Source organism: Sceloporus undulatus, chromosome 4 (genome assembly GCF_019175285.1).
Source record: "Sceloporus undulatus isolate JIND9_A2432 ecotype Alabama chromosome 4, SceUnd_v1.1, whole genome shotgun sequence".
NCBI classification, from domain to species: Eukaryota; Metazoa; Chordata; class Lepidosauria; order Squamata; family Phrynosomatidae; genus Sceloporus; species Sceloporus undulatus.
The window spans coordinates 173,812,401-173,830,108 of record NC_056525.1 but is presented as its reverse complement, the minus strand read 5'-3'; the positions used below and the strand labels follow the sequence as shown (position 1 = coordinate 173,830,108).

The 17,708-nt window shown below is 39.0% G+C and overlaps 1 protein-coding gene across 5 annotated transcripts in view; it reads right to left on the bottom strand.

The window, feature by feature from the left end:
* Positions 1–719: 719 nt before the first annotated feature.
* RNF182 (ring finger protein 182) overlaps positions 720–17,708 on the bottom strand; it is a 47,011-nt gene continuing 30,022 nt past the window's right edge. For 3 of the 5 annotated variants that reach the window (XM_042461320.1, XM_042461322.1, XM_042461323.1), the window contains exon 2: positions 720–4,038. In XM_042461320.1, coding sequence (XP_042317254.1) covers positions 3,079–3,819 — 741 coding nt within the window. In that variant the 5' untranslated portion in view covers positions 3,820–4,038 and the 3' untranslated portion in view covers positions 720–3,078. Of the gene's footprint in view, positions 4,039–6,686; positions 6,716–6,982; positions 7,310–17,708 lie in introns of those variants that run through there. The other 2 variants (XM_042461321.1, XM_042461324.1) reach the window with 2 other exon arrangements.

The window sequence follows — 17,708 nt, the reverse complement described above, 5'->3', positions numbered from 1 at the left end:
TCTCTGCCAGAGACAACTAATGCTGTGAGTCAGCAGATCAGACTAGAATGTTCTAAGGGCCCTTTCACACTACACAATGATGCTACTATCGATTCCACTTTAACTGCCATGTTAATGTCCTATGGAATTTTGGGGTTTCCAATTTAGGAAGGGGCATTTCAGAATTTTCAGCCAGAAAGCCCTAGTGCTTCCCCTAAAAACCCCAAGATTTCCACAGAACATTGTCATGGCAGTTAAAGAGGAATAATAGTACTATAATTATGTAGTATGAAAGAGCTATAACTACCTCATCAATCCACAAACCACAGGATTTTATTGGAGGGAGCCATTCAGGACAGTTAAAATAATATCATACTGCTATAATTGTGCAATTAGGATATACCCCAGAAGTAGGAAGCTTCCTGTGGGTGAAGGCTACATTTGGGGGAAAACCCATTCCATCAGAGATTGCAGTACCAACACTGGTCCTGCTGCCACTTTCAGTGCTGTTGAAATTTGGTGGCTGCCACCAATGTCCCAAACCACTACTGCAGTTGCTACCAAAATTGTATACAGTACAGAGACAGTAAGGGCTGTCCGACAGTGGAACACACTCCCTCAGAGTGTAGTGGAGTCTCCTTCCTTGGAGGTCTTTAAACAGAGGCTAGATGGCTATCTGTCGGGGATGATTTGATTTGCATTTCCTGCATGGCAGGGGGTTGGACTAGATGGCTCTTGCGGTCTCTTCCAACTCTACGATTCTATGACACCATGGAATGCAGAAGAGTCCAAAGAGGTAAGAATCAGCTTACCAATAATGAAAGTGACTTGATTTATCCCACCATTCAAGCTGAATTTTGCAATGTTTAGGAAGCAATGCCAATAGTATTGCATATTCAGATACTGTTTCAGGAATTATTTGGCAAGAATGGAAGAAAAACTGATATGGCAAGAAATTCTTGCCAAGAACTGATATACTGATTGTGTAAGACTATATATTTTGAACACTTAAAATAAATTCTATAATTCAAGTACTACTACCTTTTGAGTGGAATTTCTAAACATGCGAATTGGCTTAAAGACACATCACAAAATATGTAAAATATGCAAGCATATTAATAGCGATTCTTTTGTTTTGTTTTTAAGTACAGCTTGAATGAAAACTCAGAACAGAAACACTTGATATGACTTCAAAGACAATGCACAGACGTTTTACAGAAGTGGTAGGTACTAACATTCATTTCATTCTGCACAAAAAACCCATTTATTAGAACAGCTGGGACAACTTTAATGGAATTCCCTACAAATATATAAATTTTTGTAGTACATATGCACACAAACAAATTATACAAACATTACATACGTTATAAATTTTTTTTTTAGATGGACTCCCCCTCCCCCCCCCCCCTGGCCATTTTTCAGTGATGAATTAGTTACACTTTATTGATGCTAGTCATGCTACTTGCCACTCCATCTGACTACACATAATTTTGGCCACAAGCATTTTAAAGTGGTAGTAATATATTATTCTTGCAAATACTAATTTGCAATGCTATTCATTATTAAAAGTTAAAACTAAATTTGTTTGGATTTCTGAATGCTTTTCTTCATAAAATATTATAAACTGAGGAGTGGACTAGACTATCTCCCACACCACCCACTAAAATCAGCAGAACCCAAATGCAGCTAATTTTGTACCATACCAACAGTCACTATTCCCTACTATAAGAAAAAACTGACATATGTCACATGGTCTTTCATCTTTTTAAAAACTACTTCCTTTTCCTTTTTTTACTGCATATTGCATGTGACCCTTAGCACTCTATGCTTGCTATAAAATATTACAGAATTTTAAATATTAGTAACATTTAGTTTATCTAAAAAGGAAGAACAAATATCCCTATGCAGCCTAACTTTCAAACCTCAGTATAGCCTTCATCTTAAATGTGAAGAAACTGAACCCATTTTGCAAGACTGAAAGTACAGTTTTGAACTGTTGCTGATTTGCCACTGTTTTGATTTGGTGCTAGATGTTAGCTTTGGATGATACATCATGTTTTATGGTTTCATAAGAAGGCCAAAAGTATTAGTTCAGGTGGGTAAGGAGGTGACCCCTTCTCAAAACTTTGTTTAAAACTCCTTAATTACTAATGTCTCTTCCCTTCCACTCTGTTTTAAGCTCATATGTGTGCATATTACAACACAAAGGCTGCAATCCAGCCACAAGTATGTGTGGAGAAAACATGATGCATAAGCCCTTTCACAAGTGATACGCCACAATACAAACTGTGTGAACAGGCTGTTACATGTGAAACAGAATTTGTCGTATACTGGATTTTTCTTTTGAAATAGCTGGTCCTTAGGTAGAAAATTGCTTGTGAATGCAGAGCAATATTTATCTGTCATGGGTAAAACTCTGTGATGCTTTTAGAAGATATGTTAGCAGTGGACAAAAATAATTATTGTATTTTTGTGGCACATGCCTTTGGACAGCAGATGCTATCTTTTAAAATTTTCTACCTATTTAATTGTTGTGAATATAAAAACAAAACAAAACATGACTCTTACCTCATAGTAACGAGAGCTATCTTTCCTCTCATTCTGGTACAGTGATAGCACCTATTTTCTTTGTGCATTTTAAAGACCAGAGGCACTGTCCAGTAGGAAACCTGGAAACCAAGAGTTCAGATCCTCCAAAACAATGCTACTCAGTGAACAATGGGAATAATAGACAGTTTAACATTCATTTCTGAAATGATTCCAGTAAATCCCACTATAATGCTATATGAACAATCTCATGGTAATTACAGTATTACTGCAATGTAGCATTAGGCACATAGAAAGGAAACTGTTTTGCTGCATCCTTTTTCTATTGCTAATTCTTCTTAATTGTTTTTCCCCATTAGTAAAACAGGATAGAGCAGCAGAAACCAGCTTTCCAATTACTTTTAGTATAATAAAAGGACCACAAAACTGGTCAGCATTCCTGTTTTGATGGAAAAAAAAATAGAATAAGAATATGAAAAAGAAGTATAAGTTAACTATGCTGTGTCTATGGCAATTTCATATGCTTCATTGCTTATTTCATTGAAATTACTGTTATGAAGAAGACATACAATCCAGAAACTCATGGCATATACACTGGCAGAAACCATAAACCATAAGAATAACAAGACTCGAGGGAACAAGGCTGACAAAGACTACCCCAAGGGTGACTTTCTTTGATACCAGTAAGTAGATCCCTAAAGGCAAGGAACTAAAATACAGCAAACCTAGCAACCAAACAAGAACTCGAATTGAAGTCTGGAAGATCAAGGATGTACAGTTCCATACTGTCCAGTTGTGGGGCACAGATGCAACAGAGTCAAAGCTTGTGGGCCTGTAGAATTCCACAACTGGGGTTGAGTTCAGGGTTGGAGGGCTCTCCCTCTGTACTTCCATAATGGTTATAACTAGACAGTTGGAGGAAGTATGAGAAGGGCTAACAAGAGAGGCCAGCCTTTTGGGAGTCAGTAAGAGTTCTGTTGGATTGTCTGGTAGGCACTTCTTCACTTTTCCTCCATAAGCCAAATTTACAAGAATATTGTTGTCATCAGGAAGACTACTGACCTCATCATCAGGCAGGCAAGTCTCAAACCTGCAGAATGGGCAAACAATGACTCCTTGAGGAGAGTCCCCAAAATCTATAATCTTGCAAAGGCATTTGGCGCATACTCTGTGGCAACACCCCAAAACTTTAGGCTTTCTTTGCCTCAGGTTATAGCGGTTGTAACAGATCTTGCATTCAAGCTCCTCTGAGCCCTGGGACTCCACAACATCTTCTGGTAATAGACTGGTCATTTCTTTTTAATGTGCTTGTGGCGATATCAGCCTCAGACTGTTTTTATTCTTTTTTTTACTAAGTTTCTAGAACTCCTTTTTTATTATCACATCACTTTGATTGTTTAGTTGAGGAAGGAAGCACCAAGAGTCTTCATTTCTCAGCCTCTCTCCATCTCTATCTGTTTTGTCCTTCAGTATCTTTCATACACCCATGTGCAAAATTATAATATGCAGTTTCTAGAGAGGGGGAAAAAAGACACATCAATTCATATCAAATCTTCATTTACAACTTTGCTCAGGAACTTGTGAGTCAAGTATACAGGAGATTTTCCCTATTTGGCCTCACTGCAACTACGAGAAAGATTAGGTCTAGAAGTGAAAACCTTCGCCTAGTTTCATTATGCATTTTAACCCTCTCTGAAACCCACAATTCTATCCACCCGATACCTATAAATAAATAACAAAAATAAAAGCAAAAGTAAAATTAAACAATACTGCATTGAGTTGTATGTTCTAGAGACTTTTTATTTCTGAAATCCAGAGGAGCAGAACCAGTTTAGAGCTTGACTGAAGATTTACACTTGGTGAGAGACTCAAACTCACAGATCTATGATCTGTATCCCTGCTTTCTTTTCTAATATTTTTACCCTGCTCTTCAGCTGAAAATGCCCCAAGAGTGGCTTAAGACATTGCTTGTCTGCATGTTTACAATTTTAAAAAATCCACTGACCCAAAAGAAAGAGACAAGAAGGGAAGAGGAAAGCCAAACTCAATCAGATACCATTTCTTAAAACTATACAAGTTTTTATAATGATCAGCTGGAATGGAACCATTTCAGGAAAGGAGATGACAAATGGACCATGTCAAAGTTGATACTGTGTCCCTGGTGCCAAACACTTCCTTCACTTCACTTAAGTGGATTACTTAGTTCCTGCTATGTGTGTCAGAATGTATTATAAAATACTGTATAATTTTCAAAAGAATATTAGTACTTGTGGTAACTATGATTATTCTGTACTAGAAAAATCTCTGCTATATCACTTTAAAGCCAACTCCTCTGTATAATGGCAGAATGCCTATTGATGTTCAACACACTCTTTATTCATTTCTATTATTGTCTATAAGAGAAGACCTCTGTGGTAAGGAACTGAAAACCACAAACATCCTGTTCACAGATGTATGTACAATCATTTGCTAAGTGTAAGTGTATCATGACATCTGACACAAATAGTGGTTTCATTTCACTTTTGGCACATTTGTCAATAGTAGCAAGACCCTTTGGTGTGCCCTCTTTCAGTGGTGCTCCATCTACTAGTTTGCTGCTGTTAGCACTCATGGTACTGGCAGGAAGCATCACCAAAAGCATGGCAATCAATATCCAACAATAGCAAGCCACCTACCACTTTAATCATGCCCTTGGCCCTGACAAAGCATCATTCCAGGGCATTATGAACAGTTAAAATTACAAGCTGCTTGCAAACCCAGCCTGCTCAAAGATATAGTGGGTCCTGGGGTCCTGGCAGCTCCATGATTATGTTGAGCATTGATAATGTCCTTGTGATGAAACAATTCATTTATTTTATTGTATTTAATTAATTCCTATCTCCTCTCTCTACCCCCAAGTGGATTCAAGATGGCTCACCATAATTTCAATAAAAACAAGTACAGCTAAAACAGAAACAAGTTGAAGCAAACAGCAAACTTTAAAACACTATCTGAAACACAACAATAAAAACCCCACATCATCCCATGGACTATAAGTCCTATTGCAGCAAATGAGGTCAGTTGTCAAAGTGCTGCCAAAATGAAAGGGTCTTTGCTTGCTAGCAGATGACCAAAAGAAAAGATCCAGGTTTCCTCCCTCTGCTAGGACCTCCAAGAGCCCAGGAGGAACATTTACTTCTGAATTATGATCTAATATCAGCAAGGTGGAAATGGAGATTTCTTCCAAAGCTTTCCAAGTGATTCAGAACTTTCTGTGGGAAAATAACTGAGAGACAGAAGATCCATTTAGGTGTGTTCACCTCTTTTACAATAAAGTTCCCCCTAACATCATATTTTATTTCACAAGTGTAGACTATGGATGACAATTGAGTCATTCCTTCTTGCTGATTTTAAAAAACAAAACATAAAGTAAGATAAAGATCTCTTTAAGCAAACAGGGCCTTTCATCTATAACTCCTACCAGAAGTTCCTTTGATTTGTTATCCAAAGAAAGATTGGGGGCTGGGGGGTCCCCACCAACTATCAGTGTAACTTTAATTGTTTTCCCTGACTATTATTCCTCTGATTATAATTATTCGTAATAATAGCTGCAATATATAATCTGGCTCTTCCAAATCATTAGATACGGTTATACATATGATTATGGTTATGATGACTAAAATAATTTATATATCACATTTTGCCTCAAAAGAGGCATCTGGGGTAATTCATATCTTCCATCAAGTACAAAGCATGACAAAATTGAAAACAAAGACAGCTGGCCCTTGCGGTCCCTTCCAACTCTATGATTAAACCACAACAACATCAATTTAGAACTACTACTGCTAAAAGAAGACAACAACCTGAAACATTAAAACCTTGCCCCCCAAAAAAGACAATTAAATTCATCAGAGAGGGGACCAATACAACCTGTGTGTGAGAAGTGAGGAGGACTCTGCACAGAAGTACAGTCAGCCCACGTATTATGTAAGGGATCCATTCCGGGATCCTCTGTGCAATTTTTTTTTGCATACCCTAGAACCCTGTTTTTGTTACCCAAAATGAACAAAGAAGGCAATGCAGCCAACAAAAATCTCTTGATGTACAGGTATCGTTAGAAGATGAAACTTCATCAATTTAGAATAGAGTGAAGGAAAAGGAAATGAGCTCAAGATACATACATAAGACAGCAAGCGAGTCTATCTTTGATTTCGGATCTTTACTTATTTCCTCTTGTGCGAGGACTGTAAAGAACCTAATTGATCAAGGAGTGAAGTTAAAGAGAATTTGATTTGAATGTATTAATGGTTATGTCTTGGCAACTATGTGTCTCGCTGTTCCTCTTGGAAGTCCATCTGTCTAGTTATATGTTAATTTGTATTAGGAGAGTTAGTTTAAATTGTTATAATATTAACTGTGTTATATGTTTTATTTGTATTGTACTGTTGTATGTTTTTTATTCCTGTTTATAAAATACCTGAATAAAGATTAATTAAAAAAAAGAAGAAGATGAAACTTCATCAGGAGGAGGGTTGTCAGAAGGTGATCCTAGTTTGTAGTGCCAGGAAGATGTTGATGTTTCAATGTCAGAAGCAGATGTTGCTGATAGTAGGATGTTGATGTCAGGAGCAGACGTTGTTGATGGTTGGATATCTATGTCAGGAGCAGACAATATCAGTGTGTTCCTCCACTTCCTCCTTCAGCATGTCAGAAAATCTTTCTCCATCAAGCCATCTTGCTGCATCAATGATTCTCCTAACTTCTCCATCAATCCCTGGGGGTGGGGATGAAAATCCTCTATGACATCACTGCATAAGTTGTTGCCAGCAGGCAATTACAGTTTTTGGTTTTAATTTATCCACTGCAGTTTTGATTAATGTCATTGCATCAGCAATTATGAAGGATTTCTATTACTGCATTATGTCCACATTAGTGTTACCTCAGGATCCAGCACACAATCACCCCTCTTCGACCTTTGATATCAAATTAATATCAAAAAGGGAGGTTGCCAGCAAGCAACCACCAGGAGGCTCCTCAGCACATGAAACTAGCTGTACCCATTAGGACATTTGGATGGCTCAGCATGGGAGAATCCATAGGTGAAATCACTTGAGATCAGAATCAGAATCTGCATAATCGCTTCACTAAGGAAAGTGATAGAGAAGAGCTGGACTTGGATCGTTTGCATGTTTGGAAAGGAAACTCTTTTGTCTGATGACATTCACGCCGATTGTCTGGATGTTCTTGCATATCACACCTCATTCTTCTCCCCTGGGAAAATAATATAAGCCTTTCAACTCCTAAAACACTGCTCTCAGAACCCATTTCTTGCTACATATACATATGCCCAGACAACAGCAAACTGGTCTAGTTTGAAGCCAGACAGAACCTCTGTTCAATTTCAACTCGGCATCTCAGTAGCTGGCCACTCCACAGTTCACAGGTGGCTACTGGGCCATTCTCATTATGCTAACCCCGCAATTGGATCTATGCTTCAGATCGGTATAGTGTTACTTAGCCACCCTGCAAGTGAGAGTGTGTGCTTGTAAGTACAGATTTACTTTTTTATTTGTTGATAAACTAAATTAATTGGGAACATCACCTCTGGAATTCTCAGAATTTGGAACCATTATACAAAGACTGAGATCCCAGATTTATATTACAAAGCCCTCTTGCTGTTTCTTATTGAGCTACATTAATTTCCCCATTGAGTACAATTTGTGGGTGCCATGTCAGGATCCCCCACAATTTAGGTAACATTAGAATCTGCATCAATTGCTGCTACAATGTGCCCAAATAACAGACAGGAGTACATGGCATTCACAAAATGAATGACACCCTGGTCAAGGGGCTGAATCAATGAGACTGTAGTTGGAACTAAGAAGACAACATTGGCATTTTCATTTGCATAGCAAGTAGATTCAGGTTGGCTAGGTGCACTGTCTACTATTAACGGAACTTTAAATGTCAAACCTTTATGTCACAAATATTTTTTCACTTCTGGGATGCATTGGTGAAACCATTCTGTAAACAAGATGGTTGTCACCCACACGTCCTTATTATACTGCCCAAACACAGGCAGATAATGTTTGTTTTTATTTTTAAGAGAGTGTGGGGTTCTTCAATCAATACACTATGCCTGGCTTTATCATGTCCTGCAGAATTGCTACATAGGATCACAGTTAATCTATCTTTCTATATTTCACTCATTCATCCGCTGATATAGACCATCACTTGATTGCTCCCTACTGATTACCCAAGATATCCCACTGCTTCCTGTCCTTGTTCATTTTAACTAATTGTTTTAATGATGCAACTTATATTTTACTATTGCTGTATTAGAATTATTATGTCATATATGTAAGGAGGGAGGGAATAGTGAGACTTATTTATATTGTATAATTTTTATTGTACTTGTATTGTATCTTATTAGTGTATCAGATTTTATTACACTACTACTACTACTACTACTACTTTATGCCCTGGTGCCATCTTTGCATTTTTGAGAATGTAGATTCTAGTGAGTGTTTTCTCCCAGAAGAGCCTGCAATTTCATCACAAGTGAACAACTGTTTTGGATGGTTTGCTTTCTCCTCAATCAACTTCTTAAACATTTCTGGAAATGTGGCAGATTTTACAGATTTTCTTTGGCTCATCTGGACTGCCAGCATTGCCGCTCTAGCACCTCTTGGCCACTATTAAACAACATGACTCCTTTGCAAGCACAACCACTTCCCCAGCATGGTCCCTTCCCCAGCATGAGATAGCACAAGGCAGCAACAAGCAACATGAGGGGTCATGTATAACCGAAACCACAGAATATGAGCTCGTGTGATACGCAGGCCAACTGTAGTAGCAGGGATTAAGGAACTCTGGGCTGTGTAATTCTTGTAATACTTTATTTCTCATACTGTACCACCACCTCCTCCCATCCCCCAGAACTGGAACTCAAGGCAGCTTATAAAAATTAAAATATATACGGACCCCCTTTCCTCACATATATCGGTTAAAACTGTGGTGAAAAGTAATTTAACTATTCATGGAATAAAAAATAATTAGAGCTTATTCAGTATATATTAAAGGGCCTAGGCTCCTTCTTCCAAATAAAAAAAATAATTTGATTGTAACAACACTGCTGTTTCTGATAACTGTAGAAAAGTTTCACCTGATCGGGACAGTTTGGTGTACAGTAAATAAAAGTGGGTAAATGACAATGCAGTGATCAGAAGGAGTTTGTCAAGAACACATTCTGCCAAACTAATCTTAGGTCTTTTTTCAATCAGGTCTCTAGTATGTTATGGGCATGCTGTGGATGTCATTTACCTGGATTTCAGCAAAGCATTTGATAAGGTCCCCCACAACATTTTAAAAGAAAACCTATTAAGTGTGGAATAGATGGGAACACTGTCAGAAGGATCTATAATAATGTGCTCAAAGAGTCATAATCAATGGCTAAACGTCAGACTGGGAGAAGGTGGAGTGCTTCAAGGATCTGCCAAGGTCCATTATTATTTAACATTCTTATCAATGACTTAGATGATGAGGTAGTGGGAATCCTTATCAGGTTTGCAGACACAACAAAACTATGGGAGGTGGCTAACAGGTAGGAACAGAATTCAAACATTTCTCCCAGTCACAGCTAGAGCAGATGCACTTAGAATCATAGAATCGTAGAGTTGGAAGAGACCACAAGGGCCATTCAGTCCAACCCCCCTGCCATGCAGGAACTTTCAATCAAAGCATCCCCGACAGATGGCCATCCATCCTCTGTTTAAAGACCTCCAGGGAAGGAGACTCCACTACACTCCGAGGGAGTGTGTTCCACTGTAGAACAGCCCTTACTTCAGGAAGTTCCTCCTAATGTTGAGGTGGAATCTCTTTTGCTGTAGCTTGCATCCATTGTTCTGGGTCCTTTTCTCTGGAGCAGCAGAAAACAAGCTAACTCCCTCCTCAATATGACATCCCTTCAAATATTTAAACAAGGCTATCATATCACCTCTTAACCTTCTCTTCTCCAGGCTAAACATCCCCAGATCCCTTAGTCGTTCCTCATAGGGCATGGTTTCCAGACCTTTCACCATTTTAGTAGCCCTCTTTTGGACACGCTCGTTTCTCAACATCCTTTTAAAATTGTGGTGCCCAGAACTGGACACAATATTCCAGGTGGGGCCTGACCAGAGCAGAATAGAGTGGCACTATTACTTCCCTTGATCCCACTATACCTTTATTGATGCAACCTAAAATTGCATTGGCCTTTTTAGCTGCCGCATTGCACTGTTGACTCATGTTCAACTTGTGGTCTACTTGGACTCCTAGATCCCTTTCACACGTAGTTTCATTCAGCCAGGTGTCCCTCATTCTATATCTGTGCATTTCATTTTTCCTCCCTAAGTGCAGTACCTTACATTTCTCTGTGTTGAAATTCATTTTGTTAGCTGTGGCCCAGCTTTCTAGTCTAGTCAGGTCATTTTGAATTTTGATCCTGTCCTCTGGGGTACTTGCTACTCCTCCTAATTTGGTGTCATCTACAAATTTGGTAAGTATGCCCCCAATTCTGTCATCCAAGTCATTGATAAAGATGTTGAATAGTACTGGCCCCAGTACAGAGCCCTGTGGGACCCCACTGGTCACTTCTCTCCAAGATGAAAAGGAGACATTGTTGAGCACCCTTTGGGTTCAGCCAGTCAACCAATTACAAATCTATGTAACAGTTACCTTGTCTAGGCCACAGTCTACAAGCTTGTTTTCAAGAATGTCATGGGGAACCTTGTGAAAGGCCTTACTGAACTCAAGATATACTATATCTACAGCATTTCCTTCATCTACCAAACTGGTAATTTTATCAAAAAAAGAGATTAAACAATGGAACTTACACAAGTGTTGATTTACCAAGTTCCTAGTGATTTGATGGGCTTGTTCTAGACTAACAATTTGATTCTGGTGACGGGATGGAATTGTGTAGCCCTCCAGATGTTGTTGAACTAGGACAGAATTTCTGGGACTTGTAGGCCAAAATACTGTACATCTGGAGGCCTAAACAATTCCTATTCCTGATTTAGGCCTTCAAGACCATATCTCAATAGGAAAAAACATACATTTACTGGAAAAACAGTTAACAGAAATGCTGAGATACTGTGAAACAAATTACATGGGTCCTTGGTATCCACTGGGGTTTGGTTCCAGGATTCTTTGTGGATAACAAAATCTGTGGATGCTCAAGACCCATTATATACAATGACATAGTAAAATGGTGTCCCTCATATAAAATGGGAAAATCAAGACATGGTTTTTGGAATTATTTGTTGTTGTTGATGTATATTTTCAAGCTGCAGATGGTTGAATCCATGTATACACAGGGCTCAGTGTAAATGGAACTTTCAAAAACATAAGGTGCTGAATCCCATATTTGATATTCTCAGAGGCAGGGGGTGACTCCTATGTCAGTGGTGCGTTAAAGACACTCTGGGGTTTAATCCTACTTTTAAACAAGCTATTCAAGGTGCTGAAGCTATTGTGGGAATAGTTCTCATTATTTTGGACAGCCCCTTTACAACTGAGATTAAAGTTCAGATTCACTACTCGCTGATATGGAAACCATTAGCCACACCTTAAACAAAAGGGCCCAAGCTCGAATCAGGCTTGCATCCTTCCGAGGTCGCTAAAATGAGTACCCAGACTGTTGGGGGCAAATTAGCTTACTTGCTAATTAGCTTACTTGCTGTTCACCGCTATGATCTTTGGAATAGCGGTATATAAATAAAAAAAAACCTTGTTAGTCAGATTCATCAACCTGCTTTACAGTTTTTTGTGGGTTTTTCGGGCTATGTGGCCATGTTCTAGCAGAGTTTCTTCCTGACGTTTCGCCAGCATCTGTGGCTGGCATCTTCAGAGAACCACTGCTTTACAGTGTTTACAGATTTCATTGCTTCCCAGACAAGACTGATGCCTTTCAATATACACTTCCCCACAAATTACATGTTGTCTTGTCTCTTGGCAACTAGAAAGGAATGAAGTACAATATTTACATGCTCCTGCTGAAATTAGCTGCAAAACATCAATAGAGATGAAATGTTAGATTAAATTCAGTTTTCACCTTTCAAGTGAGTTGTATATTATGTTGTTAGCAATTCTTAGAATTTCCATTAACCCTTAGAAACTCATGTGAATATATCTTTTTTTGTCCCCATCAGTTATAACAAGAGTTTTTTCAAACAGCAATAAGACAATGCTTTTAAAAATCTGCATAATTACTTTCAGAATAAAATAGATAGGGAAAATCTACCAGTTTTCCAACAGAAAGTTAACCCTGCTAATAGGCATGAAAAGAAGGCATACCTCAGCATAAAAAAAACCAAAACCACTGAGTGTGGGAAAACAAATTTTATATACAAGATAGTGCTTTATATATTTTGTTTGTATTGCTACTCATATTGCCCACTTCTGTGAGCAGTGAGAGATTTGATATGAGCAGTGTTACTGGGTTTAATTTTCTTTGGTTGAAAGCAAGACTTACAGTATAATTGTAATATTTGCTTAAATTAGAAAGATATGAATGCCAGAAGTTGACCACAGAGTCACAATGAAGGACCTAGAGATTTCTAAAGAAAACACTTCTCTAGGCATTTGTAGGTCATCCAGTGCAAGTCTATGGTCAGCTTCTGCCACATGTTGGCTATAGAGTTATGCTGGAGGACCTAGAGGTTCCTAGAGAAGTGTTCTCTCAGATAAAAAAAATAAATGGTTTTTCATTTGTGGGTTTTTTCCCCTCATTTTCATGGGGATCCTCTGCTTCTAACCCCAGCAAATGTGGAGGGCCCACTGTACATATAGTACATGCATGCATTTAGAAGACTTGCATATTTCAATGCCTCCAGCTTTACTGAACCAGAAGAGAACACCACATTGGATTTCTCTAGATTATGTTTTGTGGCTTGTATGACCATTCAAAGATTCTCTAGAAATGAACATTGTTTCCACCTGTTCCATGCCACATTTTTTGCTAACTTTTGGCAGCTTTTAACAAAGAGCAGTTCCCTGCCAGCTTTTATCAATATGTCACATTGAACTGAATTTACAGGACATGGCACATTGTTTTTGGTTCATGATAAGTAACAAAAGGGCTTGACTTATTTTTCAAATGATAAAAATGGAAGAAAACAGTATGTTTTTAATGTTTTTAAAAGGTTCTTTCATACCGTAAGAGAACTCCGAGTACAATGCAGATGAAAGACAGCAGCACAGTGTCCAGTACAAATGTAACATTTTATTGCTGAGTCAAAAGTACTGATGGCTGAATAGCTGAGAGGGAAAGGACCTCTACCAACAGTTCACACAATTTTAGTCCATCTGCAGTGCATGGATTATGAGGTGCTCATATGAACAGGTTTCGCTTTACCTTTGGCTCAGATGGTTAGTCCTATTAAGACTTTTGCCAATGCTGACAAGACCCATTGTGAATATTCTTAGATGATTAACCTTATATGTAAAATAAATTTACATATGAGAGAATTCTAAATAATGTACCCATTTGCTGATCTTGCTGAAAGGTAAATTTTTTTAAGTTTAAAAGTAAAGGCACCAGTTTCTATCTGACCTTGGACACTAAGCAGGGTCAGTACTGGTTATTATTATTATTGTTGTTTACAGTATTGATACCCCATCCTTTAGCCCTAAAGGCTCTCAGAGTGGCTTACAATTATTATTTTTAATTAGACTGCTCTCAGGCTTACAATCTAAAGAGACACAACATAAAAAGAGAAGGGAATGGTTGTGGGGAAGGGGATCAGGTCCAGCAATTCTTCTCTCACTCTGAGGTCTGGACCAAGGCAGATGGACTGGAGGGAGGGCTCTTCTTCTTAGTTCAGGCCAGGCCCGATGGAGCTGGGCCTGCATCTCTCCCTCCATGGACGAATATTTGGATGGGAGTCCATCAATTAATACCAGGTGCTACAGGCTATATTTCAGAGGAAGGAACTGGCTAAACCACCTCTGAGCATTTCTATGACATTCATGGGGTTGCCATAAATCAACAGGTGACTTGAAGGCACATACACACAAAAGGATTTAGGTGTCAGTAAACAAAAGCTATAACTCATTATTTTAAAATCATAATTAATAGTGCCATCTTCATCAACATGTGATTTATAAAACAATTCATTTTACAGCGACATATAAGAAAAAACTATAAACAAGATGAATGCCCAACAATATCGTGGAATATCCAAATATAAAGACCTGAATTCAACTGAACACTGGTGGAAAGAAAATCCTTGTTGTAGTGTTGTCATGGGGACATGCCTTTGCACTGTGTTCACACACCTGACTGTACCATTCTTCTCCTGATTTATACAAATGTTGCTGTATTCTGGCTAAAACCCTTCAGTGCCTTTAAACAGGGGAGGGAGAGAATGGTGGTGAGAAAGTTGCAGTGCCAGACAGTACAGCAGTGGTATGGTGTCTGGAGGGTGAGAGTGGAGAGGAAACTTTGGTTCTCCAAGTATTTTGGACTTCAACTCCCAGAAGCCCCAACCACCATAGCCAATATCAACGAATCCTGTGAGTTGAAGTCCAAACCATCTGGAAGATCAAAGTTTAGGAACCACTGCAGTAGAGCAAGAGTGGAGGGAAAAGGAGAAGCACAAACAGACCTAGGCATGCTGGTGCAAAGGAAGGAGGCATGACGTTCACATGAAAGTCAGTCATGTACTACCACATATACAAGCTCTCATCAGAGAGTGAATGAGAGTGATAGACCTGCCTGGCATTGCTTCTAAGATCTCATCCCTCCTCATTCAACTCTCCATAGCATGTGAAAATCAAAACATCATTCCACAAATGGGCATCATGGCATGTGCCAAGTAACAGATCAGTACTTAGCTGGGCTCTTCTCTTGTCTGTGTTCCAGGAAAAGGTACAGTTGTCAGGGGAGACAAGGGTCATTTTTCCTCATTCCTTCTGTACTGCAAATACTCAAACAGAGGAGCTATGTCTTGTTGAGCAGCAGCAGTGCCTCACTTGTCTACAGTCATAAAAAGATAAGATACTGGATGCCCCCATACATATCACAAAGTGTGCAACTGCTTGCACAGATTGAACTATACTATAATGCTTCAGTTGGACACAGGCCAAAAGATGTATTGATAATGTTAAAAGTATGTTAATTTTCAAATAAGATTGCCTATTTTATTCAATTATTCATTCATTCATAAATTGTACAGAATTACCTGTCTGTCTTACCATCAAGGAAGAATCGCCACAAGCCTCAGTGAAAGGCTAGTAGCTTTTTAAGTAGTCAGGCATAAATTCTGAGTGTTATAATAAATATGTTCAGTAATCAGACATGGTGTAATCACACAGTGTGGGACAGATGATGAGTACAATCCATTATGGATGCAATGCACTAACCTATTCAAGGTGATGGAGACAGATGGTATGGAAAGTGGCTTCTCATGAGAAGAAACATAAGAGAAGGGTGGGGGGATCTGAAAGCACTGGAACACTACCAAAGCCAGTCTTCAATCCAGGCATATGTGTCTTGCACCTGAGAAGCAACTGAGATGAAGCAGGAAGTGGGTTCTCACTTTAATGACATATAACCTGGTTGACAGAAAGACTGTTGTTGTTGTTTTTGAGGGGGAGCTTTATTTTTGTTCTAGATGGACCAATTCAATCAATATTTATACAATAACCCTGGTCTCAGTGGGGTTTGAGTTGGTGCAGAATTCCAAGTCTAACTCCAATAACTGCCCAATAGCTGATGGGTTCCTAGCATTTTTCTGGAGTAGAAATGGGCGAAGTATAGCTTTCTGGATCTTGCTGGACTGCAACTCCTATCAGCTCTAGCCAGCTTAGCCAATGATCAGGAAAGCTGGTCACTGCAGTCCGCAACATCTGGAGGGACATACTTTGCCTGTTCTGTTCTAGAGAAAGTTACCATTTTTCATGGCAATTTTAATGTCACAGAGTTTTATACTTATTGTTCATATGGTATTCTGCAGATTATTTCTTTTAATGCTTGATTTAATTATTTAAAACAAGATTAAAATTTTAAAATAATGTGTTGGAATCTCAGGGGCACCACTAAACCTACCATTGCACAATACTATTGCATGTATGTAAATTACACTAATAAAAGAAATAGTAATGTCTGTATGGGTAGCTGTATTCACCATAGCTCCAAGACTGTTAAACCTAGCTACTTCAAACTTGGCACAGATACTAAGGAGAATCTTGGATTGTACACTTCAGAGTTTTCAAAACTGATTAATTGTAGTTATTTAAATTTGTCTATAGCTTGCAGTGTCTTTTTAAGTTAGAAAGTGATAGTCTTCCCTAACCTTCCCTAGAGATGAAACTAGAGTCAGTCTCCAGACGTTCTTTAGGCAGTTTAAGTGATGCTCCAGGGCTCCAAAGCCTTCAAGCAGTGAGAGAGAGAGAGAGAGAGAGAGAGAGATTCCTGCTGACTGTGGGTTGGTGAGATGGTGATGGAAAGGCAGAAAGACCACTGAAGAGGAAAGGGAGAGAACAGAAAGAACAGAGGAGAAATGCAAAAGCACTAAGATATGATGATGGATTAAGCAATTTTTAACTCTTGTCAAACTGGGTACTTTGGCTTATCAAGGGGTGAAGACAACTTTTGTGTGAAATAAAGCAACAGCATATTTGTCTGAAGCAGTTGATGCTCCTTATACTCAACATCCTGACTGTAGTGCATGCTACAAAGAAGCACGCAACAAGACAGGGCACTAAATAAGTAATCTAGTAGTTTGCAATGATGTCTGTGTCCTAGTGGTCTTGTGTCCTGACCAGTTAAGTATCTAACAACAGATCATTTAATTTTATTTATTTAATTTATATCCTGCTTTTCCCCCAGTAGAACACCCATTGTTTGGATCAAAAAATATACAAGCAGTACTCTGCTTGCATTAATACAGTGGGCCCTTGGTATCCACTGGGGTTTGGTTCCAGAAACCTCTGAGGAGAAAGCTGGGCAGAGGAAGGGGAGAATGTGTCCCTTCTGCCCCCTCCTGCTGCCTCACTTGCCTGGCTGTCCCTTGGCCACACTGGGTGGGCAGTCAGGCAAACAAGAGCAAGTGAGGCAGCAGGAGGGGAGAAGAGGCAGGGGAATCTACCATGGTTACTTCCCGGCAGCTGTTACAAGATCTGGCCAGCCAGTGGTCAACCAGGGAGGGGGGACAGGCAAG